The sequence below is a fragment of the Populus euphratica genome, unplaced genomic scaffold, assembly GCF_000495115.2.
Source record: "Populus euphratica unplaced genomic scaffold, PopEup_1.0 scaffold39.1, whole genome shotgun sequence".
NCBI lineage: Eukaryota > Viridiplantae > Streptophyta > Magnoliopsida > Malpighiales > Salicaceae > Populus > Populus euphratica.
The window spans coordinates 590,437-602,415 of NW_011499897.1; the positions used below are offsets into that span (position 1 = coordinate 590,437).

At 31.9% G+C, this 11,979-nt stretch overlaps 1 protein-coding gene across 1 annotated transcript; it reads left to right on the top strand.

The window, feature by feature from the left end:
• The first annotated feature begins 4,912 nt into the window (after positions 1–4,912).
• LOC105132218 (uncharacterized) lies at positions 4,913–8,232 on the top strand. The gene is made up of 7 exons (XM_011035566.1): positions 4,913–5,387; positions 5,907–5,952; positions 6,095–6,209; positions 6,359–6,426; positions 6,521–7,087; positions 7,196–7,300; positions 7,405–8,232. The coding sequence occupies exons 1-7, from the start codon at positions 5,326–5,328 to the stop codon at positions 7,768–7,770; spliced, it is 1,329 nt and encodes a 442-aa protein (XP_011033868.1). The 5' UTR covers positions 4,913–5,325; the 3' UTR covers positions 7,771–8,232.
• The last annotated feature ends 3,747 nt before the right edge of the window (positions 8,233–11,979 follow it).

Sequence of the window (11,979 nt, forward strand, 5' to 3'; positions counted from 1 at the left end):
AAAAAATATTGAGATAATAACATATTAAATTGACTTGAGTTAATTCGGGTTGGTCAATTATATTTACAACTTTAATCATAAGAATATGATAATCCTATAAAAAAATAAATCCATGTAAATGATTATGTTTAATTTCTAGATAACTTTATGTTAATAAAAAATTAAATATTTAAATATTTAATTTTAAAAAAATAACTCACAGAGAAAACACTTTACAGGTCTTGACAAGCCGATATATGACCTTAGATAACTTAAAAGGTGGTTTATTGAAATCAACTTAAATTAAAAAAAAACTTCACAAGTTCAAATCTACTCACTTAGATAATGGAAATGCCAAAAAACTCTTAACAAAACTTTTCTCTTGAAATAAAACTTGTTAACACTATGATTTTTTTTTCTTAACCGCAATCGATGTCATCAAATATGCTCTCTATATCACTCATGTATTTTTCATGATCACTACTCCTCTAAAAGAAAAAACCATGAAAACCAAAAAACCTTCACAAACACAATCTCTAGTAACTAAAAACAATTTCTAATCCTTTATCAAAACACTAGAACTACCATCCACTCATCTTTACAAGTCTTTTTACTATTTGTTTTTTTCTTGAAAAAAACCACCAACTTGGAATAGATTGTCGGGCTGCTCGTTGTGATAACCAGTAAAACCACCACCCCGCTTGATATCAAGTTAGACAGTTGTTACATGATGGTCACATGTTATGATTAATCTTCGTGATCTCAATGATGTTAATGGACTTACTTGTTATTATATATTTTATTGGTTCGAGACATGTCGTACCATACTTGTCATAATACGAGAGATATTAAACCTAGATAATATTATCTATGACGATGATATCATATAGCCAGGTGAAAGTTGTGTTATCGATGAAGCCAAACCATTCACTTGTTATCGCAAAAGATATAGATAGACTTAAATATATTATTTTGTGGTGTTATTTTGTTAGTTATGGGTTTTTTTTAATATTACTCTTGTGATGTTATTTTGACTAGTTATTGTATTGATTTTAATATTATTCTATATATATGGTTTTTTATATTTATTTCAGACAAGTATGATTTAAAATCGTTAATTTATAAATGAGTACATGACTTGTGAACATCATTAATAGATTGTCTAAAATTTTAAATTGATATTTTATATATTAATAAATGCATATTGTTTTATTATTATCATTATTAACTATTTTTATAATTAATAAATAAAAATAATATTTAAACATACTAGATATCCTATATTCTCAAATCTTTTATCAAAACATGTTAGTTTTGTAAAAGACGGGGTGATTAAAAATTTAGAATATGGTTCAAACGTTGCTAGAAGTTTGTTTTTTTTTTTTTATCTCCATCTCTTTCAAAATTCATCTGGAGCTGTCGTTTCGACTTTCCATCAGACTGCACGCTTTGAGAAAAAAGGTGTATTATAAATGCATTGGATGCTACTTAGTAGCCAATCATAAAATGATGGAGCCATTTTTTAACAGAAGTGTTTCGAAAATACATTCAACTGAAAAAACATTAGCAGTACACCAGAAGTGCTCCCGCTCAGCCATCGTAATCTCCACCTTAAGACACCGGCAGCATGTGGTCCAATATATCTTTCACCGACTTGGATATTTTCCCGCGACTATCATAGCTCTTGTCGTCTGATTTGGCGGGAGGATACCGCTTCCCGCCATTCCCGCCAAAACAAAGAGAAGAGGGTTTGCCCATACTATTTCTTTCCTTTTTTAATAAAAAAAAAAGTTTAACCGCCATAACCTGTCGATTCTAACGGACGCATTGTTTTTCAAAGAAGTGTTTGAAAATACCAGTCAAGTTGTGTTTAGAAAATTCAATTTTTTTATTAAAAATTAATTTTTTATATATTTTAAATTATTTTAATATGTTGATTTTAAAAATATTTTTTTAAAAAATAAAAAAATATTTTAATACATTTCAGCATAAAATCCAATTTAAAAAATAATGATAATTACGCTTCCAAACAAATGGTAAGCATTTGACTACAAAGTGGGACTTGTAAAAACTTAATCTAGATAAAAAAAATAAAAAAAATTACACTAATCCACTTTCAATGAAATGTGAGAAAGTAAAAGGTATATTTAGTTAAAATAATTTACCCCCGTGACATAATGTTTTTTTTAATAGGCTAGGTTTTTCAATCATGAATTTAAGAGTTTATTTATTTATGCATTTTAAAAATATTTTTTATTTTAAATTAATTTTTAATTTTTTTTTAAATTTTTAAATTTTTTAATATATTAATATTAAAAAATTAAAAATTATTTCAATAAATTTTAAAACAGAAAAAAATCAGTTTGAAAATTAAGCCTCCCTCAATACTTGAAAAAGCTCCGAGTGGTAACAATATTGCGGCGTAACAGAGAGTAGTTTTTATTGTTAACCGTGAATTACTTTTTTGGAGATAACATGCATCCAGTTGGTGACCAGAGACAACGGAGCAACCGGCGTACGTGTTCTCTGACAGGGTTGCATGCTATAGACAGACAAAGATGGGGCCGCTGTCGCATGGATTAACGACAACATATAATTTGAGTTGACATTAGTTATACGCTCGACAGGTGTCGAAGTTTAAACGAATTCAAAACCTCAATTCCGTTGTTGTTGTTGTGACGGAGTGGCCGTATACACGGTCTTCTTCATGGCGCCGTTTCATGCCCTACCAATTTAATAAATACATCCCACGTGATATCACATACCTTAAGTGACTCGCTTGCCCTCCTGCACTGTTCCGTAGAGCTTCGTACCTTGTACAGCAGGATCTAACACCGAGATTATACGAAAGCACGGGGAGAAATACAGAGGGATATCAAGTTGATATCATCTCCATTCTATGAATCATGCTTCCATGTCAACTTTAAAAATAAATGTTTATATGTAATTAGATTGATTTCAAGTGATAACACAAGATCTCATGTATATCTTGTCACACACACACATATACTATACCAGAATTGTCCTAAATATATATAGGATTTAAATTTCAAAACCTAAATTGATTTTTATAGATAATTGAAAACAAAACCAAGGACAGATTAAAAAACAAAAAATAAAATGATTGAGGATTTATGTGGACCCTCCAAAGTCTAAAAAAAATAAAATCGATATTCTCCTTATTTTTAGAAAACTTTGAAGAAATGTTATGGTTATTCTAAATTCATTATTGATCAAAGCCAATCATACTTCATGTAAATTCAACCAATACCATAACACTAAGTGCCGCTAACTTAAGATTAATAAGGTGTTTTTGACGTAATCATTGATTGATTTGGCCTTGATAAGGATCTAATTTTAGAAAATATTATGAGATTGAAAATGAGAAATCAAGTAATTACAAGCATCAAAGATTCATATTATGAATTACAGGGGTGTTTAATAGATTTAATATGTATTTTGATAAATTTATTTTTTAAATTATTTTAATTGCATTTGTATAAAAAATAAATTAAAAAATTATTCTAATATTTTTTAAATAAAAATATTTTACAAATTAACTGATAGTTTACACATCAAAAACTCTTATTTATAGATTAACTTGTAAGAAAAAAATTAAAAAAGTTTGATTTTATATTTTAAAAATATTTTTAAATTATCTTGATATATTAATATTAAAACTAATTTTTTAAAAATTTAAAAAATATTATTTTAATATATTTTTAAATGTAAACAGTGATCATACTTGGAGGAGAGCTGTGTTGACGTCACGTGTAGACATCATTATAATAGACGACAAATCTCGCCTTCATAACCAAGCCAACCCTCACCAAAAATAGGAACCTACAAGAATAGCCAGCCACAAGGACTGCCCTTGCCCTTCGTCTAGAGAATCAAACAACATTCTATTCCTATCGAGTCGAATGCAAGCAAAGCACCTTTAAAGTGCACACGTGTCGTCCTCGCTGGACTATTGAACCACCCTGATTGGGATCAAGTGACACGTAGCTATCAATCATTAAATTCTAGGAAAATTGCGTTTTTCAATTAAAACTATATTAAATGTTAACTTTCTTTTTAAAAAATTATCTTTAATATTAATATATTATTTTTAAAAAATAATATTAATTTAATATTATTTACAATAAAAAAATAATATTAAATATATTTTATTATAAAAAAATTAAGTAACAGGAGTATTTCACTATAATTCTAGACATAAATTATTGTGAATTACTACAATAAAATTGCACAAATATAATATATAATCAAGAGGATGATGAATTTTTTTTTAATATTTTAATATTTTATCATTTATTTTATAATAAAAAAATTACTCGCGTGTGTTTTATATGTCCAACAAGTAAATGAGATCCACACCATTAAAAAGGTGAGTAACACCCTCATTGAATGTTAAATTAAGCTATTTGTTGTATTATTAGATGTTTATTCTTGTTTTTTTTCACATGACATGTTTAAACATATTGTCTTTAGTAATAAATTATTTGTATTTTTCCTTACTTTTTTTATTCATGATAATTAAAATATAATTTTTATTTATTTATTGTTTACTTAGATCTGATATTAATTTTAAATCCAATATGATTAGATCTAGCATGGTAATATATGTGAATATAATATGAATATTAAATTTAAGTTATTTAAAATATTTTTTATATATTTATTTATTTATTTTTTAAAAAATTGATATTAATTCTCTAGGAAGTGATGATCAATACACTTATAAAGTATAAGAGACTACATGTCAACCAAGTACCGGACCTGCGCTTTTATTTTTGAAAGTGAGCGAGAGCGAGTGAGGCGTTAGTCACGCCATGTGACTCGAGCCATTCCCTGTAGGCGTGGTTTCGATGCTCTAATAAAAATAATAGTATAACATTAAAAACGGAAAAAAGAAATTAAATGGGGAAATATAAATATGAGAGATGGGGAGGATTGCTACCAAAGCGTGTTTTACAATTGGAAGAAGCATGAGTAGTTAAGTGAGAGAGAAGAGAGAGAGAGGAAAAAAAAAACAAAACAAAAGAAGCTCTCTGGAGCCAGAGCCAGTGCAAGTGCAAGACAGAAAGAAACAAGGCAACGAGTTTGAGTTTTGGCGGATTTAGTGTCGATTTGATTGAAAGAAGCGAGAGTTTTAAAGAGTCTATCTTCTGGGTTTTTCTCCAAGCTACGGGCTCTGTCTTGTTGGGTCTTTAGAGTATCTCGTCGTTTATTGAGGCTTTTTAAAGGGAAAGGTGAAAACACTGAGTGCCTTAAAAAAAGGAAGAGAAGACCTTTCTCTGGCTCTGTTTTTATTTGTTGTTAGAAAGAAAGGAAACTGCAAAAATGGAGTGGAGTGCTTGTTTAGATGAATATGAGAAGCTTGTAATAAGGATGACAACTCCCAGGTTAGTTTCTTTTAAAATATTCATCAGTTTGCCTATGCCTCCTTTTGATTCTTTTGATAGAAGGCTTTTCTTGAGTTTCTTTGCTGTTCTTGCCTTCTTTTTTGAGTTTCATTGGTTCTCCTGCCAATTATTCTTGTGATTTTCTTCTTGATTTGTGGCCTATCCGGTATCAACTGTATAAAATAAACAATTTGTGCGCTGATTTTTTTTTTTTGCCTGGCATCAAAATCTTTACTTTCCTTTTTTTTTTTCCTGACACTGGTCGCCAACCCCACATCACATGCTGTCTGATTTCAAATCTCCCCTTCAAATCTTTTCCTTTTTTATACCAATTTAAATTAATTTTGAAGACTTGTATTTTTTTAAAAAATAATTACTTGACTTTGTCTTGTAATTTTCATGCCTCTGGAACTTTAAAACTTCTCTTACCAGACTTTTACAATAATTCCTTAACTTTGAAATTTAAACTCTCATGTAAAACGCAATTCTTCCCTGACATGGACCTTCCTGTGCTCACAGGGTCGTCATCGACAATGCTGTTTGCCCCAAAGCGACGGTTGTCAAGGTAATCCTTCTACGAAACCCTCAGGGCCACACAAAAGCACAAACCAGTCTTCTTTTAGGTGCTTCAAAAAAATGACTATTCATCGATAGTTTCTTCAAAAAAATTGACTAATCATTTGGGATTCTTTTGTTTGGTTTTACAGGTGGATAGTGCTAGAAAACATGGAATTTTACTTGAAGCTGTTCAAGTCCTCACGGATCTGAACCTTTCTATAAAGAAGGCATACATTTCTTCTGATGGACGGTGGTTCATGGATGGTAAACTTTTTGTTACATCAGCAGCATCTTCTTTGTTGATTTTTCATTTTGTTGCTAACGTGCGCCTGGATACATGCGCACGTTAGCAGTTTCTTATCCTTTTGAAGTTCTCTTTTAATTTATTTTTGCTTTTGAATTACGTTTTGCAGTTTTTCACGTTACTGATCTCAACGGAAATAAGTTAACTGATAAGAGCGTTATTAACTACATTGAGCAGGTAATTTGTTATCCTTAAATGCCTAGTTAATTAACAATTAAATTATGGAAGTTGGTGGTAACTGAAGTGTGTTTCATGTTTTGTATTTTAACAGTCACTTGTTACCAGTCATTATGGGAGAAAAATCGGTTCTAATGGTTTAACAGCATTAGAACTAACTGGTACCGACCGGGTTGGGCTTCTCTCGGAGGTATTTGCTGTACTAGCTGACTTGCAATGCAACGTGGTCGATGCCAAAGTTTGGACTCACAATGGCCGGATTGCGTCACTAATGTTTGTGAAGGATTGCAATTCAGGGTCGCCGATTGAGGATACACAACAGATTGATAGGATAGAGGCACGTTTAAGGAATGTTCTTAAGGGAGACAATGATATTAGGAGTGCGAAAACTATGGTTTCAATGGCAGTCACACACACAGAGAGAAGGTTGCATCAGATGATGTTTGCTGATAGGGACTATGAGAGAAATCCTATTTTGCAGCCTAGTGGTGATTCTCCTGTAGTGACAGTGCAAAATTGGGTGGAGAGAGGCTATTCGGTCGTGAATGTTCAGTGCAGGGACAGAACGAAGCTTTTGTTTGATGTTGTTTGCACATTGACAGACATGGAATATATTGTGTTTCACGCCACTATCAAAACATCTGGAGACAGAGCATACCTGGTACATATTAGTCATCGTAGTATAATGTGTGCCATTTTATAGATGAAGCTGTTAAACCTGATTGTCTGTTTTAGTTTTACTGAATTCATTTAAATTAATATCTTTCAGGAATTCTACATTAGGCACACAGATGGAACCCCAATTAGTTCAGAGCCAGAGAGGCAACGTGTAATTCAATGCTTACAAGCTGCTGTTGAGAGAAGAGCTTCTGAGGTGATTGTTCTATTCCAATTTATAGTGAGCTTCTCCGTTGGTGATTACGCACTTGTTAGGCCATTATTACAAATGTTAATGATATATTTTTTTTTTGTGGACAGGGTGTGAGACTAGAACTATGTACACTCGATAGGCAGTGCCTTTTAGCCGATGTGACGAGAACGTTTAGAGAGAATGGTCTTAACGTGACAAGGGCTGAGATATCCACAACAAGAGACATGGCTCTAAATGTGTTCTATGTAACAGATGCAATTGGTAACGCGGCTGATCCTAAACTAATCGAATCAGTTAGACAAAAAATAGGGATGAGTAGTTTAAAAGTGAAGGAATTGCCACCATTGGTTTACCATCAAGAGGCTGAAAGGGAAGATCAAACAGCAGGGGTAGCCGGGACAGTATTGTTATCGCTTGGAAGCTTAGTTAAAAGGAATTTATACCATTTGGGATTGATCAGATCACATTCTTAAAGTGGGAACATAAAAGACAATTTGGTGTTAGGCGAGAGATTTTTATTGTTCACTGCTCTTTTGCTGATGCTGGCATATTCTTTCCTTGAGGTTTGGGCTTTTGTGTTGTTCTGTACATGTGGAAAAAGGTGGAGGAATTTGGTGATAGTAGATTGGTTATAGTTGGGTTGGGTTGTATTGGATTGGATTGATTGAACCGATGGAGATACAGATCGGAGGCTGCTCCACCATTACTATTATTTATTAAGAGAGTGCTTGTTTGAAGGGAAATATTTGAATTTGAAGAACAGATGGAAAGTAAAAGGTGTTCGGTGGTAAACAGAGGTTTGCTGAGGAGAAAATTAGGTAGATAGAAAATCCATGGCTTCATATACCTTTCACAGTTGTACATATAACAACCCTTTAATATATTAGTTTTAATAGTTGACTTGGTTTATTCTTTACACCAGTCTTATTTAATTCTCTCTCTTCCCCTCTCTCTTCCATGGATGAAAAAGAATTAGCATATGGTCCTACAATTATGCATTAAAAGCATCCCACTGCTTCTCGATGCCCTTTTAAAACTCTTACATGGATATTTGGGTGCAAGTTGTTAACCATTTTACAACTTGCCTAAGTTCATGAATTTATCTTGATTGGGGAATGAAGTCAGAAAGATGAAAAAAACCGATGGCATCAAGTAAAGAATTATGTGATTGTTATCATTCATTGACAGCCTTCTGCATGTTTGTCAAAGGGTTATTGTGTAATTAGAACTTGGAAGAGCAGCTTACGATGACTTTTCATGATGGAGGTGGAGCGGCATGCATCGACCACTGGCCTAAACCTCATGATTAGTTGAATTTTGCAGACAAAAAGAAGGAGATGCTTTCTTTGAATTGTTGGTTGAAATGGGGGCACAGCCAACAATTTATTAGATGGTCCAAGATATGGAGGGATCCGTAGCTTCCCAATTATTCTAGGAACTTCCTGTCATGGCATCAAATAGAAATAGTGACGTTAATCGTCCAAATGTCTCAAAAGCTCTCGGGTTGTTTTGGCTACAGCTCTGGTTCGAGGGTGGTGATAATGCTTTTTGTTGACTGTGCACTAGAAGATAAGTCTTCATGTCTCAGCGACCTGGTTCTTACCTTTTCGTGTTTGCAAACCGAGTACGTCTTTTTATGGTCTAAAACAAGCATCAAGTGCTTGGTTTTCTCGCCTTGCTACTTTACTTTTGGGACAAGGTTTCACTGGCTCTTATATCAGCTCAGTTGATTAGGTTGCTGATGTCTTCATTAAACCACTCTCTTGTAATAGTTTTGATCTATTCACGAAAGACAAGCCTCATGTTGCTCCTTTGCCCATGTGCTTGAGGAGGGTGTTAGGAGACAAAGTCCTCCTCCTAATCCTTCCACACCTATAAGTCTAGTCCTGCTACAACTACTAAATCTCCGGCTGGATAGCAGCAGATATTGATTACAAGGTTCGCCTATGGAATTCTTTTGATTGGTTCCAAACTTGGAAAATATCGTGACATATTGACGAAAGAAGATTATGATTGAATATAAGTCCCTTGCTTGCCATAATATTTAAGTATCAAATATTTTATTTGCAAATTGCAGAAGGAAAGCAGTCAAAGAAGGAAATAGAAATATTTAAAAAGATAATGCAAGACGGCTAGTTGTCTTTACTGTGTTTCCATCTGTCGAAGCAAAACAACACGACTGCCGACATAGTCCCTCTCTTAAAAGCAAGTTTTCTTGTTTCAGAACTTCTGATTCGTCTTCTTCCCCCATCCCCCCCGCAATCAAATTTCAAAAGAAAAAAGAAACATTCTGTGTATTTCAAGATGCCATATCCCCTTGAGTATTGCATTTCAACAAAAACACTCCCCCAGTATTGCATTCCCTAATTAAATCAATGTTTGCTCTTAATAATAGAATTGAAATTTAATATTAGGTTTTTCTGTATATGATTCTTTATGCTATACCTTTACCAGCCTTTTCAAACTGCACATTAACCAAATCATCATAAAATGTTCTTTTAAGTTTCTTACAAGTTCGATGACTATTTTGTTTAAACATAGGTGGTCTTTATTAACTCATAACTGTAGATGCATATGCCGGCTACCATGACAGGTCCAAGTGATAGGGGAAAAAAAAACTCATTTAGATATATATAGAGTTAACAAGTCTTGCCCCTGTCCTAGCTCGCAAGTTGATGCATATAACGCTTCATATGAGCTGCCTCATAGGCAATCACTTCAATGCTAGCAAGTCCACATCCATCAATTAAAATCCGCCTGATTTATGTTAATTAACTCTCGAGGAATCAATTATGTACATTTTAAAAAAAATTGTTGTGAGATTCGCAGCTAATTTTTTTAAAATAAAAATAATTTATACAAATCACAATTGAAAAACATAAATTTTATCTAGTCACAATTAAGAAACGTGAATTTATAACTTATTACTATTCATAATAACAATAAATTATAAAAAAAAAATTATTTGTAAAATGAAAAAAATAAAAAATCATATACATAAATCAATTTTAATTTTTTTTTGTTAATACTGGTTAAATATTAAGTTGAGAAATTAAAAGTTAGATATAAATTGAAATTTATGATTTTACATTACGAGGAGTCTTTTAATTTTTTAATTTAATTATATGGTAATAATTGTTTTTTATATGTAGAGTAATAATTTAAGTTTCAATGAAAAAAATAATTTGCAAATATAATTCCGTTTTTAATTAATGTTTTTTCCACAAAAAATATTTTTTCTATGTTCATTATTTAAAAAAACCAAAAGCAATAAAAATAAATCTAAAAAATAGATAATTTGAAACATATATAAAAAGGTTATTTCTCTCATTAAAACCCTTTTATTTTATTAAAATTCTCCATCTTTTCAAGTATTTTTATACTGTAATATTTATTTTCTTGACAGTATCTTATCATAATCATAATATTATCATAAAAATATCTTATCATAATCGTAAAAATACAAGCAAGTTTTAATTAAAAATAATAATATTATGTTAATCTTGATACACATATATTAAAAAAAATATAATAATAATACACTGATCATGAGTTTCCACGTTGAATTTTTGAGTAAAGTTATTAAACTCGGCATGACGAGTCAACTTAAAGACACCTTGACCCTTGTTTAAAATCAAATTGGATGAGAGTTGTTCTGATATGACTCGATCGACCTAATAACCCTAAACATGATTCAATCGAACTAATTAAAATCTTATTTCACTTAACTTTTCTTTATAAGATAATATTTTTATTATTTTTTTAAGAAAAATATTTGATTAAATTGAACATCCAATTAATGTTAGAATATTTTTTTAAAATCATGAGAACCACGTAATAAGCTATTTGAAATAAATTATCAGCTTTAAATCCCAATTAAAATAATGTGTAAGGATAAAACTGGAAAAAAAGTGATAAAAATAGAAAATGCTTGAAGGACAAAAAAGAAAAAGAAAAAAGAGAACATTATTCCAATCCAAAGTCTTTTCCCTCATGATGTACACTTAATGCCTAGGAGGGGAGTTTTAGATTTTTTTTTCTTAATCTTAATGACCATGAAAATATTTTTTTTTAGTACAAAAGTTATTAATTGTACAAAAAGTTCCAAAAAATGAACTTAATGTGACACCATTGAATAATAAGAAAATCCCCTAATTATTGAAAGTAAAAGACCTCAAGAGTAATTAATTTCGAGTCATCCGGGTGGATGTCAACACGGCAATTCAGGGATCTTCATCTTCAATGCTAGGAGTTCTTGGTGGAGCAACCACCAAGCTAGTAGCTCACGTGAGGAAGATAGAAATGGGTTTTTTCCTGTCACTTTTAAGTGAGGTGGGTGACAGACAACTAAGAGTCTTGACTTGCGAGTCCAGAAGTCCCGAAAGGGCAAAAGACTGATTCCTGAATAGCAATTGGCATGCATGGTTTCTCCTTGGCCCTGGTTTGCGTGAGCGTGGGGTTAAGACTTAAGACAGCACCCTGACTTAACTGACCGGCTAACGTGCCGGTTTTGGCGGGTAAGTGAGCTGTCTATCACTGCTAAGAATTAAGAGAAGGTTGCAATGTGCAAGGCACGTGCTTGTCTACCGTTGAAAATCTTCAATGGCTCAGCTTTTAATAGAATCATGGATTTGTTAATTTCTCTCTCCGGCTCTGCGTGCATGTCGTGGCCTGGTTTGGAG

Excerpts from the sequence above, each read along its gene's own strand:
- LOC105132218 (XM_011035566.1), top strand. The coding sequence starts at position 5,326 with ATGGAGTGGAGTGCTTGTTTAGATGAATATGAGAAGCTTGTAATAAGG. Across the intron at positions 5,388-5,906 it reads ATAAGGATGACAACTCCCAG|GGTCGTCATCGACAATGCTG; the intron begins GTTAGTTTCTTT and ends CTGTGCTCACAG. Across the intron at positions 6,427-6,520 it reads TTATTAACTACATTGAGCAG|TCACTTGTTACCAGTCATTA; the intron begins GTAATTTGTTAT and ends GTATTTTAACAG.